General features: G+C 52.1%; 2 protein-coding genes across 2 annotated transcripts; both read right to left on the reverse strand.

The window, feature by feature from the left end:
- Positions 1-6: 6 nt before the first annotated feature.
- Positions 7-2736, reverse strand: HRURF (HR upstream open reading frame). The gene is made up of 2 exons (XM_080926813.1): positions 2632-2736; positions 7-461 (listed from the first exon to the last, which is right to left on the reverse strand). Exon 2 carries the CDS (start codon positions 115-117, stop codon positions 13-15), a length of 105 nt encoding a protein of 34 aa, XP_080782939.1. The 5' UTR covers positions 118-461; positions 2632-2736; the 3' UTR covers positions 7-12.
- A 3314-nt stretch (positions 2737-6050) lies between these two features.
- On the reverse strand, positions 6051-9683 carry REEP4 (receptor accessory protein 4). The gene is made up of 8 exons (XM_080926031.1): positions 9268-9683; positions 8457-8529; positions 8009-8085; positions 7794-7914; positions 7115-7228; positions 6806-6941; positions 6533-6687; positions 6051-6444 (listed from the first exon to the last, which is right to left on the reverse strand). Exons 1-8 carry the CDS (start codon positions 9297-9299, stop codon positions 6379-6381), a joined length of 774 nt encoding a protein of 257 aa, XP_080782157.1. The 5' UTR covers positions 9300-9683; the 3' UTR covers positions 6051-6378.
- Between the last annotated feature and the right edge of the window lie 8272 nt (positions 9684-17955).

Here is a 17955-nt window from a genome sequence, read left to right on the forward strand (position 1 = left end):
GTCGGGGGCGCTCTAGGGCCGCAGGTTGGAGGGGTCGGACTCCGGGATTTGCAGGATGCGGCACACGGCGCGGATGGGCCGCACCAGCTTCTGGGCCAAGGCTGTGGGTTGCGCCATGGGACGCCGAGACTCCGTGCTGCGCTTTGGGGAGGGTCGAGTCGGGGCTAGGGAACGGGTGTCCCCGGAGGGAGAGAAGGAGCCGGGCCGGGGGGAACGCGCGCCCCGGGTCGGAGATGGCTGAGTGGGGGGAAAGGCCGAGAGGCCGGGGAAGGGGGTCGTGCCTGGAAGTGGGGGGCCGATCCTGTGAGTCAGGAGCGAGGCACCAGCGAGGGCGCAGTACCGCGTTGCGCGGCTAATGGAGGGAGAGCGCAGCGGAGAGCGCAGCAGGACCTCTGATCGCCATCGCCAGACGCGCAACTGAGAGTGGGGAAGCTGCTCCGCCGGTTTCCTCCTCCAGCACCCTGCGGGAAACAGGAGCCCGTGATTCGGCGGCCCCGCCTGGGCCTGCCCCCTTCTGAGCCCCGGGGGCTTCCGCCAACGCCCCGGCGATGCCACCGGCTGCGCACGGGGAGAATGAGCCCTTTGTTCCCCCCTCCCCCCCGCGGCACCCGGGCGCCTGCCGAGAGAGGCTCCCCTGGGGCAGTGTGCCAGCTTCCCAGCCGCCCCACCCTCCCGTGGGCCCGGCCCGGAGCCTGGCAGGCGGGCAGCACCCCCACTATAGGTGCCAAGCCCGGGAACTGGAGCAAAGGGCGGGAGGGGCCGGACCAGGCCAGGATGAGGCGGGGTGCCCCCCGGGGTGCTAGGGCGGGGCGGCAGGGAGGGGTCAGTGCCGGAGCTGGCAGGGGCAGTCGGGTTCTCACGGGTCAGTGATGGGTGCTGCGACCCACGCCAGCAGGCCCGTGCCTGCTGGACCACTCTCCCTGTCTTTTTCAGCTCTGGACACACCCCAATGGCTAGTATCTTCCCTACCTCATTCTTCATCATCACCTGGCTAAGCCACTCTTCATGGTGTCCTGCCCAAGACCCTTCCCAGCATCCCTTTCTGCGCACAAAGCTACAAATGCACTATGCTTTGGAATCTGGGAGGGCCTGACCTGACATCTGGTTTGTTCCCTGGTCTAAGTGCCTTGATTTCTACCAAGCATCCAGAGAGGCGAGGGGACCAGACGCACACAACCATCACAAGCTCCAATTGGGGTTGCCTGCTGGGCTGCCCCATCCTCAATGTTCTTGGTGCTCCCAGGCCCAGTCTGGAGAGGAGCCCATGGGAGTGGTTCCTGGGAGGGAACATTGAGTAGGAGAGGAAATGGGCAAACAGGGCACCCTCCACCCGAGGAAGCATCCCTGCTCTTCTGCGGGGGTGGTTCCAGAGCACACACACAAACAGACAGATTCAGACACACACAGACAGATTCAGACACACACAGAAACCCACACGCCCAACGGGTGCTTCCCTTCCCTAAAGGCACCCACCTTCTGCCCCTCTACTCCCCTGCCTCCTGAGCCCAGTCTGAAACAGAAGCAACACACACTGCTTACTCCCCCATCGCCATGGAAGGAATGGATTCTGGTGGCCACAACCTGGTCCCAAGTCACTCCACCATCTCTAAAGAGGGGTATTATGAAGACCCCCAAGGTCTTTCACCTAAGGGGCAGGAGTGAAGGCAAAGAGCCTTTCACCAAGTGTTGAGAACAGTATAGGTACTCTTGGGGGAGGAGGTCCACACTGGCGGCATGCTCCAACTTGGGCCTTGTTGATTCAGATCCTCCTAGTTCCTCTCCTTCACAGAAAGCAAGTCTGTGGTGGGCAGGCTGGCAGGAGTTATTTACATGGCTGAGTTTTTCATACTCCTTTTAAAAATCTATTCCCTTGGGGGTGGCCTGACCCTAGTGTGCTATGGGAGATGAATGAGGAGGGTCTCATGGGGACTGGAGCAGCAGGGGTCTAGCCTGGTCTCTGGTTCCCAGCCTGCCTGCAAGGCAAGGTGGTGGGGTGGCATGTGCCTGTGGTTCCAGTCTAAGTTCCCTGGCCTACCTTCGCAGAGGCTTGTGGGAGAGTCCTATGGCTTGAGGCCTGGAAATGGCCAAAGTAGAAACGGGCTGTTCAGAGTCCTAGGGGCTTGTGGCTGTCTTCCCCTAAGGTGATAGGGACTGTCTCAGGGGAGCTGAACAGATGCCCACCCCCACACCTCCAGCCGCCATATCTGCCTGTCAGATTATATTGCCTGGACCAGACCAGAGCTCTCAGGACAGTCTTCTGGAATGCTTAGGGGTTAGTGGAGATGAAGGTGAGGAGGAGTACCACCCCCACTCTACCACATTCCCTATCCTTGCCTTCGAGCCTATACCACAGGCCAGAGTAGCTGGCTGTTGCCGTGCCTAAGGATGGAGCAGAGCTGACATACACAAAAGACACAAACACGGGGGGAGGGGGAAAAACCACCCAGAGTGTGTGGTCACAAGACCAGACCATGGACCTGGTAAACTGACCAGCACCTCAGACTCACATGGACCCAGCCCTAGCCCACACCGACCCCTCACACACTGACACACATGCTGACACACACTCGTGCTGACAGGCACAGCCTCACTCTTAGCCGGCTGCCCTTTCTCCACCCCAGAGCCCCTTACCTGGGCAAGCACAGTGCCCCTCAGGCAGAGTAGCCCCCTGCCCAGGGGTGGGCAGCAGGCAGGGCGGGGGAAGGAGCCCCGGAGAGTCAGGCCAAGCTGCCACTAATCCGGGCTGGGAGAGGGGGGGCACCCACGTCAGAGCGGGGACTGCCGGGTGGAGGGCATCTGAGGACATCCCCTCCCACACACGCGGCCGTCTGGGCACCTAGCCCTGCTTCCCCAGCCCCTCCATCCTTCAGACAGCTGAGGCTGGGCTCCCCCCACCCCACCCCTGTGGCCATGCTTGGGCTGGGGGGCATGAGGAAGAGGGGATACCGGGAGAAATCTCCCAGGACCAGGGGGAGGGGACAGGGAAAGGAAGTGTGGAGATGCTGCTGGAGCCAGGAGGAAGCTTGGGGCAGATGCTATCCTTTCCTCTCGCCCACCCACCCACATCCTTGACCTAATTCCTCTTCTGAAGCCCTTCTTCTCTCTAGCCCTCCCCCACCGCCATCTAGCCTCCGTTGTGTTCCAGGCTGAGCTTGGGACCTGTGTGGGCAGCAATGCCAGCTCTACCCCCAGGATCCTCCAACCCTAGGCACCAGCAGTGAAGGTCGCTTGTTAGTGGCCACCGATGGAAGATGCTGAGTGAGAAATGGAGACAAGGACTTGAACAGTTACCTCTGAAACCCCTCCAGTGCCTGTCAGGACCCCCAGCTCAGCCTAGGCTAGGGCTGTGTTTTTGGGACCCAGAGGCTTAGGATACTTCTGAGAGTAGCCGCTAAAAATAAAGCCACAGGATCCTGTGTGCGGTGACAGAATCCAGAGAAGGGGAAAGTGACCAGGCCAATGAAGAGCCACAGGTCAGAGGAACAGTGATGGAGTCAGAGGCAGAGGGCTAAAAGGATGGTGAGAGGCAGAGAAAGGACTGTGAGAAGGAAGTCCCAGCTGTCATGGTAACAGGCCAGGAAGGGTGGGAAAAGCTGAGGAGTGGGGGTGGGAACAGAAGCCACAGACTGGATGTGCTAGGGACTGGTCTCTGGTACCAGGTCCTTTCCAACCTTGATCCTACCCGGGATACTAGACACACTGGTGTCAAGTAGAAAATCGGTGGTCCTTTATGAGGCCAGGCCAGAGCATCAGTGGTAAGCCAGGGACCTTCTCCAAGGGAGTATAGTGCTGGGTGGAGGTGTGCCTGGGCAGTTCCCAGAAGAGCAGAGCTGCTCTGAGGGATGTCCAGGTGCTTCCCAGAGTCCCAAGTCTCAACTCACATCTACACTTATCCAGAAATGCTTACTGCCTGAACCCTCCACTCATTTCTTTCTCTGTAGCCTCAGGATGTAATGTAACTGTACGATTTTAGCCAGCCATTCACCAAGCCTTAGAGACTCTGGTGTTTGGAAAGCTGTGTGGTGGAATCGAGGTGACACAGGACACAGACACCAAAGCAAAAGTTCGCTCCCACCCTGAAGAGGTTTAAGGTGTTTGATGCATCTATTGGCTTAGTCGAAATCCTCCTTCAGCCTTGGAGGAGATGTCGGGCCGTGGGCCGGGGCTGGGAGCCACACTTGGAGATATGATTGTGGTGACAGGGTGACTCCATGGCTTCTAATCCTGTGTTGGGGAGTTAGAGAAAGGCTTCCTGGAGGAAGGGGTGATGTTTCAGCATAGAGGTTAGACACTAAGCAGGATTTCACCAACAAATCACACAGTTCTAAAAATACCGCACCTTGGTTCAGCCACATAGCCTGGGGCTGGGATACCACAGTAATATAAGGCTAAAGGCACCACAGAGGAGAAACAAAACCAGATCTGACACAGTCAAGATGAGAACCGAGGTCTCTGCAAGGTAAGGCAGGAGGCTCTGAGACAGGTGTATGAGTTGGGGTAGGAGAAAAATTCCTCTGCAGAGCCTGGGGACAGTGACTTCAGCAGTCCCACCAGGAGGACCAAGTGACTTCACCCACCTCTCAGGCAGCACCTTTATAGAGGAGAAAGCCTTTTACCTATAAGATGGACAACAGGCCCCTCTGGGAGGACTCAAAGAAACTGTCCCCGTGAAATGCCCAGCACAAGGTCAAGCCATGCAACAAATATCCCCACACATGCCAAGCTCCTTCTCCCTGCCCCCAACACCCAAGGCAAGGAACAGCCCATTTACTGAATAGTGATTAAGGACATCAATTCTGGAGCCAGACTGCCTGGTCCAAAGCCCAAATCCTGCCACTTACTAGCTAGGCCACCTTGGGCACATCATTGGTCCTTTGTGTGCCTATTTGGGAAATGAGGGTCATAATAATAGTAGTGACTTCCTTGCCTCCTCACCCCTACAGTATCTAGCAACACATCTTCTGAGTGATGGTAAAAACCAGCATCACACAGAGAGGGACCGCCATAGGGAAAAGCCACTGAATCCCAATCCATGCAAGGCCAAATCAGCCACACAGATTAAGTGCCTTCCCTCCAATAAAACCCAGATAATCCCTACACCAAGAGTTAATCCTCACAGGCCACTCCAATTTAGCCGCTCATATTTTTCCTCCAACCAGCATTCTTTACTCCCAAGTGGGAAGGACAGATGGGGTGGAAGGAGGGAGGACCCTGCGTATCATGTGATTCCCTACTTCAGGGGCAGATGACCCAGGGATCAAAGGAGATGGATTAAAGTCAATCCAGGGCAAGCGTCTGGGTCTCTAAGAATGGAGAAGGCCACAGATCAGCTGCAAGCATCACAGAAAGCCTATCATTGGCTCTGCTGGGTTGGGCATCGGTCCTCTGGTCTGCCCCATCAGCAGCCGGGCTCCAGCAGGGTGAGGCTTTGGCTAGTCTCCGAGCCCCGCCCACCTTGACCTGGAAGGTGGGGGCAGTCTGGTCCTAGGCAGCTGCTGCCCTCTTGTGGCTTAGAGTGCAAATTCACCCTGATCATACCTGAATGTCTACAGAGGAGGAAGACCTAGCCTGCCTCCCCCCAGATTTGCTCTGTGCAGTTTCTATGCGCTCTCCATTCATTTGCCTCTTCCTGGAAGGGCCAGTATTGACTCCTGATTCTGAGTCTTCAAGACAAGTCTGACTCTTGTTATTTTGACAGTGTCTCTCTAGTCCTGGCTGAACTGGAACTAGACCATGCTGGACTTGAACTCACAAAGATTTTCCTGCCCTCTCCCCCTCAACCATGTTGGAATCAAGGGCTTGTGCCAATATCCTGGGCTCCATCCCGACTCCACAGGGGTCCCTAGGAACAACCATAAGAACACTTGTGGGATGGGGCAACAGAGATCTTCCGACAGTCTTCCCACACTTTGCCAGAGCCTGCAGTGAGTTGTTAGTTACAATATGAGATGTGAGGAGACAAATCAGGAGAGGCCAAACACTGTTTGGTATTTATTTATAAAAATATTCACAAGCCTGACCTCACTCATCACACGGAACACTCAGCTAGGACACACACACACACACACCAGGCCTTGGAAAAGGCTGTCAAGTATTTTGAAGGACAAGAAGGAATGAACACAGCTGGTTGGACTTTTGGTTTTGTCTGTAGGGACTGGTGGGGCTCTGGTCCCATACCTGGGAAAGTCAAAGGTGGAGGAAGGCAATAAATAGGCCCCGGGGCCTGGCCTGCTTTGGTATTTTGTGAGTGTATCCCTGTGCAGGGTAACACACTATGTGCCCCTTAGGCACAAGCCTTAGGCAGAAGCCAGGTAATTGGTGTAGCAGCGAAAGGCCCCCTGCTGGCTTCAGAGGTAAGGTGGCCTGAATCTGCAGCCTCTAGCTGTCCATGTCTGAGGGCATGGTCTTTTTCCGGGTTCGGACCTTCAGGGAGCGTGAGGTGCCCTTGGGGAGAGAAAGCCAACATACCATGAATGAGGTGGGCATGGCAGCTCTACCTCCCTCCCTCACACCATCCTTCCAACATATTCACCTCTCGAACCAGTGGCTTCCTCTTGACCACCCGAAGGCTCTGGCTGCGGCTCAGAGGCTTCTCTCGGGGCCTAACAGGTGGCTGGGGGGCTATCTCATTGTCTGACCAACACTCATCCTCTGTGTCACTGTCCGGCAGGCCGCCTGGCCGGTACCCTGTGAAAGAGGCCAGCAAGGGCAAAGCTGAACATTTATACAAGCCTGGGGTCACAAGCCTTTAGTCCTCAGAGAGGCTCACCTTCCTAGGTCAGCTTTCTGTCCCTTTTCCACTTACCAATAGGGGGTCTTCGTCTGGGTATCTGGTCTTCCAGGTAGAGGGGATCTTGGTATGTGGGGGCGGGGGCATCAGGGATAGAGCGCAGGTCTTGCATAGAGAAGCTCCGAAGCCTTCCAGCTAGAGCACCTTGACTCTAGGAGGTGAGGGATGGGAGGTTCTGTTAACTGCAGAGAAGGGCTGCAAGGGGAAGGGCTTAACAGGGAAGCTGCCCTTCACTTAATCACCGGGGCACAACATTCAGAACTGATCTGGCTCAAAGATACTGGGAGTGGGGTTGATGCTGTGAGCACTGGGGGCCCAGAGCACCTTGGTAGCAGCTTGCACAGCAGCTGAGGCAGCGATGTTGAGGCTCCGCTTCCCGAAACTGAGCATGGTCTCGTAGCTGCGTTCCTTCGCCTGCACAATGCACGCGTCGATCTCCTGCAGACCCAGGGCAGAGAGCTTAGATCAGCAAAAGAGCTAAGTCTCTGCAGACTCTAAGAAGCCACTGGTTGGGCTGGAGAGATGGCTCAGTGGTTAAAAGCACTGGTTATTCTTCCCAAGGTCCTGAGTTCAAATTCCAGCAACCACATGGTAGCTTGCAACCATCTATAATGGGATCTGATGCCTTCTTCTGGTATGTCTGAAGATAGCTACAGTGTACTCATATACAATAAATAAAATTTAAAAAAGCCACAGGTATAGGCTCAGAACAACAATTAAGAGCAGGGTTCCCCAACTACACACCCATTTAGTGGGTGTCCCTCCATTTTTCCATGCCCACATCAACTTCCTGCTGGATTGTCAAATAAAGGCCATCCATATGGATTATTCAGGTGAACGGGGTGAGCCAACCCCTAACATAGTCCTGCAGCAAAACTACAGAGGGACAGGAAATAAGACCCGGGTACCTCTGACTCCCTGAACCTGAGATACAGGACTTTCTCTCTGACACACTACTCTGACACACCCTCCTCTGTTTCTGCTCTATCTTCCCAATGGGTACCTTCTCATGGCGGGATAGGGACGGGTGGACAAACTTTCGGTAAAGCAGGCTGGCCCCCTTGGTGTAAGGTGAGAGCAGCCACAGCACGAAGGCCATCTTGATCTCATAATAAAATGGGAACCTGTGGGAAGCAAGGGGGAGGAGTTTGTGTGAGCCAGATGCCAGGTGGTGGGTGGGACTTCCCAACCTGTGGCCTGCCAATCCCTGTGCCATACCAGGAAATGAAGATGTCCGTGAAGGTTTCTGCTGCCATGAAGATTGCGAAGACGATCCAGTACATCATCCACCGGACCTGTGGGTCAGAGTGCACAGAGCTCAGCTTGGGAGCCTGAGGTGCCAATGCCCGCCCCCAGCTGGCCCAACCCACGGATTCCTCAAAGCCGGTCCCACTGCATTGTTGGGTACATTCTCCCACATCTGCTTAGACTGGAGCCCCTGAGAAACTGCCTTTCGTTCCAGCGCCCACCCCAGGATGCTTTGCTCACAAGACCCTCCGTGACCAAGTGAATGGCTGGCCTTCCTTCCACTTGACCACTCAGTCTGTTCTACCACTGAGCCCCTGAAGCCTGACAGGCTAGCTCAGGAGCTCCGGCATCACCAAGTCCTACCCCCCCTCCCTGACCGTTCCGAAAGGCAGTCACCCACCCCACTCTTTGCACTCACATATTCTCGAATGTTCTTGCTCTTCACAGCCTTGTAGGAAGCATATGCAGGATACAGCATGCCAAATAAGAGCCTGGAACAGTAGCCAAAGGAGGCATGAGGGGCGCCGTGCCCCGCCCTCTCCCTGCCAGGTGGCTGCTCCCCCTGACCTGGGTGCGAGATGGCAGTGCCTGCCCTGTTTTTCCCGCTTGGCTTGCACAACCCTGGGTGCCTGAGTCAGTGCCCTGGAGGCTGCCTCCCCACCCAGCTGTTTACAAACATCCCAAGCCTGCCCAGGCCTGCGCTGGTGGCCCACGGGTACAGAACAGACTGAGAATACACAAGGTGGGTGGGTGAGAACACCAGGCTGTCCCTTCCCACTGCACATAATCAGGCCCAGGGCCACCAGCACGCAGTGAGGGACATCTGAGCCAGGTGTTGGAATATCCAAAAGTGAGGTGCAGACATGCGGAGTGTGAAACTACCGCGGTGGGTCATGTGGCTGCCCGGACGGGAAGGAAGCACCTGGATTCTCCTCCCACAGCAGCACCTAATCACCTTCTCACAAGACTGTGGGTGGTAGAGGCCCTGAGTCCTACCAGCACCTGTCTTCAGTGTGTGTGCATTTAGGAAGGGTCTCTGTCAGGCCAAAAGCCTGCAGCGTGGAAACAAGGTATGCAGTGACCAGACCCACTTTATTTAGATCTCCAGGACCGTTAAGTGTGTACTGGGGAACGGGGTCATGGAGTTCAGAAAATTCCCTTCTTTATCAAAGGTCCCCAGTTTTCACCCAAAGGCAGGTTGGCATCTGGGGATAAGTGGCCATACTCACACCACAAGGCGACAGATCATCCAGGACACCATCCTGACAGTCTAGGGGATGATCTCAAGAGACAACCGCAGGGACGCTCACTCAGGAGCTGGGACAAGGGGCCGAGTGGTGCTGCCGAGTGTCCCTCGGTGTAGACGGAGATCACCAACCCTGACTCCGACCATGCAGTGCCGGGAACCGGAGAACCCGGAACCAGTGGACCAAGGGCCTCGCAGAGGAAGCCGCCTTAGGATCGAGGCGGGCGGGCGCGATCCTCCGCCCCGCCGAATCCTGGAGGCTCAGTCCCACAATCCCTGCCGCGGAGAACCGTTCGTCTGCCCGTCGAGGGCTTCGTCCGGGTGGCAGGGTCGGATCTCCGTTCTCACGGACCGCCGGGGTCCCGGAGCACCCGACCACCAGCACCGGTCTCCGGGGCGGAGTTTGTAACTCACTTGAAAGTTGCACGGAACCAGGTCCTGCCCAACCCCGGAGCTCAAGCTCCAGGCGCAGGCGCAGTGGAGCCTTCAGAGGGGCGGGACGAGGTCAGGAAGACAAAAAAGGCCCGACTCTTAAAGCGGCGATGATACGCGCACTTCGGAGGTGGGGCCGCCGGTCAAATAGTCTTCCAGATCTCAAAGGTTAGCAGGTGGAAAGAGAGAGGAATAAAAACAACCCAGACTCCGAGCTAGGTGTGGTGACGCTTGCATGACTCTCTGAGATTGAGACAGGAGAATTACCGGTCCAGGCTGGGTTACAGGTATATCAATACACTGTCGAAAACAAGCAAAAGGAAAGGAGAGGAAATAAAAGTCTCAGGAGTGTCCTTCCGACACCTTTTTTTTTTTTTTAAGATTTATTTTTTATTTCATGAACGTGAGTACACTGTCGCTGTCTTCAGACATACCAGAAGAGGGCGTTAGATCCCATTACAGATGGTTGTGAGTCACTATGTAGTTGCTGGGAATTGAACTCAGGACCTCTGGAAGAGCAGTCAGTGCTCCTAACCGCTGAGCCATTTCTCCAGCCCTCCCATGCCTTTTTATCATTTTTCCATCTCTGTAAAATGGGATAGATAATGAACAGAGTGCTTGGCTGAGAGGAAGCAGGTTCGGATCGATCCCACCTTCCCGGTCGGTAGTCTAGCTGACCAGTATAGAAAGGAGGGAACAGTGGGAATGGAGAATCACCCTCCTGACCTCGGGGCTCCACTTGTTTCTAAAGCATCCTTCCACGAGCCATACATCTAGACAGTCTGATCCCAATGTCTTGAAGACTGAGTGAGGATCCGGGCTCACCCCAGGGACACAAATATCCCAGAAAAATCCTAAAACCAATACTAGTTGTTGTTGTGTGAAACGATGGAGTTATTAAAGGTTCTTCTTGTAAGGTGGGCCACGCTAAAGGTGCACACCACTACCACCACCACCCCCCAAAATCGATTTTCAATAAAAGAAAAACTCGAGTGCGCGCGCACGCGCACACACACACACACACACACACACACACACACCAAAACAAAAAACAAAAAAAAAAAAAAAACAAAGAAAACAAAAAACAAACAAACAAACAAAACCAGAACCACGGAGTCTGATTTCTGTTGGCCAACTACCCTGAAGCCTGAGGCCTAACCTGAAGTGCAGTTGATACACCCGGTGTGACTCCACTGGGGAAGACTAATTTTCCCTCTCCCAGCAGATATCAGTTTCTAATGGCTTCGTGGCTAGGGATGAGACTTCCCCCTCCTCTGTGCTGAGACTTTTGTCTGGCTTGAGCTTGTACGGGCTGTGTGCTGTCAGTCTCTGAATTCATGTGTGCATCCACCCACTGGGTCTGCAAAACACTTTCTGTGGAGGCATCCGCACCTGTTTCTTACTATCTGTCTGTCCCCACTTTTACAGAGACCCTTGAAGACATGCGGTGTCATTCTGACTGCTCTGAAGTCACTCGGTCTCTTTATGTTGTCAGTGGGTCAACTACGTGCTACAGAAGAAGCTTCTCCAGTTTACCCACGGTCTTAATCTTTGCAAAGATCTTAAAATACAAACAAAAAGAATAAGAAATGTGCTTGGGTCTAGGGAGATGACTCAGCTGTTAAGAGTGCTGACTGATCAGGGTTCAATTCCTAGTATTCACACGGCAGCTCACAGCTGTCTGTAGCTCTGATTTCAGGGTATCTGACACTTTCAGACATAAATGAAGGCAAAACACCAATGCACATGAAATAAAAGTAAATACATCCTTTAAAAAGAAATGTGCTGGGCTGGAGAGATGGCTCAGCGGCTAAGAGCACTGACTGCTCTTCCAGAGGGTCTGAGTTCAAATCCCAGCAAACATATGGTGGCTCACAACCATCTGTAATGGGATCTGATGTTCTCTTCTGGTGTGTCTGAAGACAGCTGCAGTGTAATTATATGAAATAAAGAAATCTTTAAAAAAAAGAAAAGAAATGTGCTTTTGAAGTAAATAGCCCAGTGTTACTGAGCAGTGGCTCAATGTGTGGCAGTTCTCTTAGGAGTCAGCAGCAGCAGCTACAAGTGGTAGGGGTCATGGACCGACCGGAAGATGTTAACTCTAGTAAGGTGAATACCCCTGCAAAAAGGGAGGAAACCACAAGGGAGAAAGACTGTTTTTTTTTTCTTTGTGAAATCTGCCCTCTGCCTCAGCTGCTCCAAATGAAAATAGGGAGATCAGTATCCTACCTCAACACACACACACACACAAACACACACACACACACACACACACACACACACACACACACACCTTGAGGTAAGGATGTAAGCCAAGCTACCCCAGGGCTCTGGAGGTGGAAACGGGCAGTTACTGCCTTTTATTAGAGCACAGTTAACGCCCACTATCTATGAGGATGGAATTGGTAATGATGGGAGCCAGGGAAAGCAGGCTTCTTGGGAATAAACAAACACACGGTGATTATACCGTCTTAATTATTATCATCAATTTTATTGGTATTGCTGGATGTGGGAGCCAGTAATGAAACCTGCCTACAGGAGAAACTCCCCCATGCCTTACTGCTTCCTTGCTCCTAATGCCCCTCCCCCCATATGTTCTTGGAGAAACAAGAAACACCCAAGGCCTTGAGGATCCCATTAAAAATGTCCCAGACATACCATTCATTTTAAGAGCTATCTTCTTTTTTTCTTTTTCTCTTTCTCTTTCTTTCTTTCTTTCTTTCTTTCTTTCTTTCTTTCTTTCTTTTTTTAGAATAGGTAAGATTCTATGTAGTCTAGATATGGCCTTGATCTTCCAGCTTCTTCTTCCTAAATGTGGGCATCACAGGCACATGTCACCATGTTTGGCTCATGCAATGCTAGAGTTCAAACCCAGAGCTTCAGCTTCATGCATGCTAGGAAAGCATTGTACCCCGTGTGTGTGTGTGTGTGTGTGTATGTATGTGTATACATACATACATAATACAAATATATGCCGTGTGTATGTATATATATGTTGTGTGTGCGTGCATATATATGGTATCTGTGTATGTACATATATGGTGGGCATGTGCATATATATGGTATATGTGTGTGTGTATATATATGGTGTGTGTGTGTGTGTGTATTTGTGTGTATAAGTGTTTTGTCTGCATGTATGTTTGCATACATGTGCTTTCAGAAGCCAGTAGAGGATGCCAGATCAACCCTGGAACTGGAGATACAGGGGCTGTTAGCTTCTCTGGACACTGGAAGGACAGCCAGTGCTCTTAACTGCTGAGCCATCTCTCTGGCATCTCAGATCGGATTCTTTAGGCAGGTATAACAGCATACCTCTTTAACCCCAGCACTAAGATGGCACATGCTGGCAGATCTCTGTGAGTTTGAAGCCAACCTAGTCTACATATTGAGTCTACATATTGAGTTCTAGGACATCCAGGACTACATCAAAAACATCACACAGACGAAAAGTATTGCGTATCTCCTTGGCAGAAGGACGTAACTGACAGGGCCACCTCAGGAAGTGTAGAGCACTGTAAAGGAAGGAAGAGAGAGCCCATCTTTGGGAAGCCCATGTGAATTCAAGTCCCTTGGTGTGCCCACCCACTGGTTGACTCTAAAACCTCTTCCCTGACTCCAGCATCACAGCCTCTGTGTGGTGCATGCACAGCTGTGTATGTGTGCATGCAGGCAGGGGACTTGTGGAGGGCAGCAGTTAACATCAGTATGTCTTTCTCAATTGTTTCTCTACATTTTGGTTGTTTGCTTGTTTAAGACAGGGCCTAACTATGTAGGTTGGCCTAACTATGTAGGTTTACAGAGACATGCCTGTTTCTCTGCCTAAAGGCAGAGATTAAAGGCGTTGGCCACCACGTCTGGTTTTCGACTTTTTTTTTTTTTTTTTTTTTTTTTTTTTTTTTTTGAGATAAGGTCTCTCATTGCTCCTGGAGTTTATTTAAATTTTAGGGAGATTGGTTGGCCTTCAAACCCCCAGGATCTGTCTCCATTCCTCTAGAGCTGGGATTATCTGGATGTGCTTCTATGTCTGGCTTTTTATCCAGGTGCTAGGGACACAAGCTCAGATCCTGTGTTTGTGCAACAGGCACTTTACCCATTAGGCCGTCTCCTCAAGCCAAATGAAGCCTTGTTCTAAGCACCCACCTGTAACCCAAGCATTTTGGAGGCTGTGGCAGGAGGATTTGATGGGGTCTACCTAGTAAATTCCTGTCTTAGAAGGAGACCAAAAAAGAAGAGAAAGAGGAAGAGGAAGAAGAAGAAGAAGAAGAAGAAGAAGAAGAAGAAGAAGAGGAGGAGGAGGAGGAGGAGGAGGAGGAGGAGGAGGAGGAGGAGGAGGAGGAGGAGGAGGAGGAAGAGGAGGAGGAGGAGGAGGAGGAGGAGGAGGAGGAGGAGGAGGAGGAGGAGGAAAGGAAGGAAGGAAACTAACAAAACTGCTTCCCTGTTTTTATTCACTGGAAAGAGCTTGTCTGTGCCCACTCTGAGCTCTCCCAGCTGGGACCATGTCACCCACAGAGACACTCCCGGCCAAGATGCCTGTGCTTAGGAAAGTTAAAGGACAAGAAGTCAGAGGTCTGATGCTAGGAGCTGGGCTCCTCGAGGGGGAGTGGGAAGCTGGCAGCCAAGTGTCACTCTCCTAGGCTTGGACAGAGGAAGGTAGACTCTGGCTCTTGTAGCCTTTGGCCCTGAACTGTTGACACAGTCATCCAGTTACCCTGAGTTGCTAAGCAGCTCCATGGACTTATGGCTAACCCCCCAGGCAGGTGACCAGGCAGCTGTGCCACAGAAAGCTTGGCATTCAGGCCTGATGGAGAGAATCTCTCTTCACTGAAGGGAGTGGCTTGTTAGGATCGATTGTTTATTTTGCAGCTGGGCAACAGAGGCCAAGGTGTCAGGGAGACTGAAGCCAGCTCCCTTGGCAACCTCAGTGGGCACAGCTGGGGAGGTAGCTCTGTTGGTATAATGCTTGCCTGATATACTTAAAGACCCGAGCTCTATACCCAGCACCCCATAAAAGTGCTGTGACAGTATACAGCTGTAATCTAAAGCATTTGGAAACTTGGAGGCAAGAGTCCGAAGTTCAAAGTTATCCTCGGCTACACAGTGAGTTTAAGGCCAGCCTGGGCTATATGAGACAATCTCAAAAGGAAGGCATGAAGGGAAAAAAGGCAACCATGGGGCGGGGTAGAGAGGATGCAAGGGTGTCTGTTCTGCCCCATGCATGTGAATGTGATTTGAGCAGAAACCTAGACCTGTTTTATACTGCAAGCTGTGGCCAGGGACAGTGGGGAGGGCCAGGTGTCTGAAGCCACAGATGGGAATTAGGGGGCAAGAACTCTGAGCCTGCAGGTGGCAGAGGGACCTTCGCTGTCAGAGAGCATTTGTCATTGAGGAGTACTTTTCTCATTCTCATGAACTCTCATGTTTGGAGTGACTCCATCTCAAATACTGTCCTGCAGACCAGCATAGCTCATAATTATGTACCAGGCACAGTCTTCAAGGGGACCGGCATACATCTGTGCTTAACGCACTTACATCTCATGAGGGATGATAAGGTGGGACTGATATGCACTAGTCTATCCCATGATAGATGACCCTGATGGTTAGGCATTATTGGACCCATTTTGCAGATAAGAAAACTGAGACACATATAGGCAAAGTAAATATATGAATGTCACTCACTGCTTTTCCTCAGTAAGTGAAATTGAATCAGGGCTCTACAAAGTAGGTTTGCTAATCTGCTTTGCAGGATTTGAGGTTCAGAGAAATTAGTTGGCATCAAGCAAAGTAATCAAGCTGACATCTAGGCTCATGTGGTCCAGACTGGAGTTCAGAGCGTGGGGTTGACACATGCTCTGGAGTTCTCAGACCTGGTCTTCTTCCCTTGTGATAGATCAATGATATATGATACACACGGACATTGTTGGAATGGGAATTAAAACAATGGTGGTAGTTTGAATAGGAACGGCCTCCATAGGCTCCTCTCATATATTCGAATGCTAGTGCCATCCAAGAAGAATGGCACTACTTGAGAAGGACTAAGAGGTGTGGCCTTCTTAGAGTAGATGTGTCCTTAGTGGGGAAAGTGAGTCACTGGAGAGTGGGCTTTGAGGTTTTAAAATCCCAAGCCAGAACCAGTGTCATTCTCTCTTTCTGCTGCCTGCAGATCTGTGCCATGTCTTTCCGTGTGTCACCATGCTTCCCACCATACGGAGAATAGACTAAGCCCCAATTAGATATTTTTGTATAAGACTTGCCACGGTCATGGTGTCTCTTTACAGCAATAGAAACCCTAAGATAGGGCTGGAGAGATGGCTCAATGGTTAAGAGCACTGACTGCTCTTCCAGAGTTCCTGAGTTCAAATCCAAGCAACACATGGTGGCTCACAATAATTTGCAATGAGATCTAATGTCCTCTTCTGGTGTGTCTGAGAACAGCTACAGTGTACTTATATATAATAAATGGAAATATCTTTTGAAAAAAGAAAAAGAAAGAAACCCTAAGATAGACATATATATGACCCATGAGAAATGAAAGGGGCCCTGGAGAACAAATGAGGAACAGGAGAAGGTAAGAGGCCTGTGTGTGTATATGTAGGGGCACACACACCAGCATCCCCCTCCTGGGGTTGTTGTCACATCCACCATTCCTGTTCCTTTCTCCGTTGCTTTTCACATAAGATGCCGAAGGGTTCCCATTTTATCAAGTCTGGAGGACAGAGAGGAATAATGAGGAGAGAGGTCGTACAGCCATGCAGGGCAGTTTTGCAACATGGTGTGTTCTTCTCAAGATGCTCCGCATTCCCTAGTGACCCTGGTCACTGTTCAGCCTGAGCCCTGCCCGACGGTCTTCCCCCCCCCAACTTGTCCCAGGTTCTTCCTATAGTCTCAGGAATGAATGGCATGGAAGCAGCAGGAAAGGGACTAGTGCTGCCATGTCTGTTAGCACCTGGTCCCGAGGAGCTTTATGTCAGGACCAAAGTCATGGATTTGTCTCCAGAAGAGCTCGGAGCCAAAGCAGGCTCCTGGGTAGCAGAGAACATAATGGATGTTTCAGGGAGGGCAGGTCAGAAGAGTCTGAGAAGTAGGCTGGCAGGAGGGACCTGGGAACTATAGTAATGAGGACAGGCTTGGATGAAGGTTGTAGTGGGGCAAGGGGGCGGGGAACGAATGCTCATTTGGAAACTCTCAGAGATAAAGAATGGGGAATTGGTGGCTGGTTAAAAATGGGGAGAAGAGGGCTGGAGAGCTGGCTCAGCGGTTAAGAACACTGACTGCTCTTCCAGAGGTCCCGAGTTCAAATCCCAGCAACCACATGGTGGCTCACAGCCATCTGTAACAGAATCCTATACCCTCTTTCTTCTGGTGTGTGTTAAGAGAGCAACAGTGTACACACATACATGAAATAAAATAAATATATCTTTTAAAAAAAATGGGGAGAAGAAAGGACCAAGATATTACCTAAGACTCCAAGGTGCTGCACTTTGGTGGTGGTAGAGGTAACGCAGTGGGGAGCTCAGGGACGGAGTGGTAGAAAGCCAGGGCTGCAGAAGGCTGGATATCTTTGCCATGTTACTTAAAGACAGCCTGACAAAGGGACAGACCTAGGTCTCAGCAGGTCCCATGCCTGTAACCTCCAGGAAAGAGCACTGGCCTGAGTCAGACCCAGGTGGCGGAGACTTATCACTCAGTTCAGCACCTGGGTGCCATCACCACGAAATCCTGACCCTACTGCCAGTTGGCCTTGAGGGCGCCCATTGTTTTAAGGGAAAGGAGCCAAGAGGAAGCAGGGCCTGGAAGCTGGTGTGGTCTCTGTGTACAGTAAGGTCAGGTGACACAACTCTGTCTCTTCTCCTAACAACACCGAGGACACTCGAAATCTAGCAGTCGGTGGAACTTTATTTGAAGCAAAGGAATCATAGCATTACCCCCAGGTGCTCCAGGGAATCTCAGCCTGGCCATTTCCTGCTTCTGGGCTGCTGCTCCCAGTGGACAGCAGAGGGCAGCAGAAACCTGGTTCCCAGGTGTCCCTCCTGCCACCCTCATCCAGCCTCCACTGAGCTGTGCCTGGGGGGGGGGGGTTATCTCTTGGAGGGGTGCCAGAGCTACCAACATGTTCCTGACACCCACACAGGCTCTCTCAGGATTCTTGCCTTGGCTAGTTTTTATGTCCACCCAAGAGCAATCACAGTTCAGGGTTCACATCCCAAAGATGGCCTGAGCTTAAAAATGCAATAGCTATCCA

Source organism: Micromys minutus (assembly GCF_963924665.1).
Source record: "Micromys minutus genome assembly, chromosome: 12".
In the NCBI taxonomy this organism is placed as follows: domain Eukaryota; kingdom Metazoa; phylum Chordata; class Mammalia; order Rodentia; family Muridae; genus Micromys; species Micromys minutus.

Bases quoted from the DNA above. Each gene is read 5' to 3' on its own strand.
- HRURF (XM_080926813.1), bottom strand. From the start codon at position 117: ATGGCGCAACCCACAGCCTTGGCCCAGAAGCTGGTGCGGCCCATCCGC.
- REEP4 (XM_080926031.1), bottom strand. From the start codon at position 9,299: ATGGTGTCCTGGATGATCTGTCGCCTTGTGGT. The intron at 7,915-8,008 runs GTATGGCACAGG...TGCTTCCCACAG, and splicing joins ACGGACATCTTCATTTCCTG to GTTCCCATTTTATTATGAGA. The intron at 6,445-6,532 runs GTGAATATGTTG...TCTCTCCCCAAG, and splicing joins GGAAGCCACTGGTTCGAGAG to GGCACCTCACGCTCCCTGAA.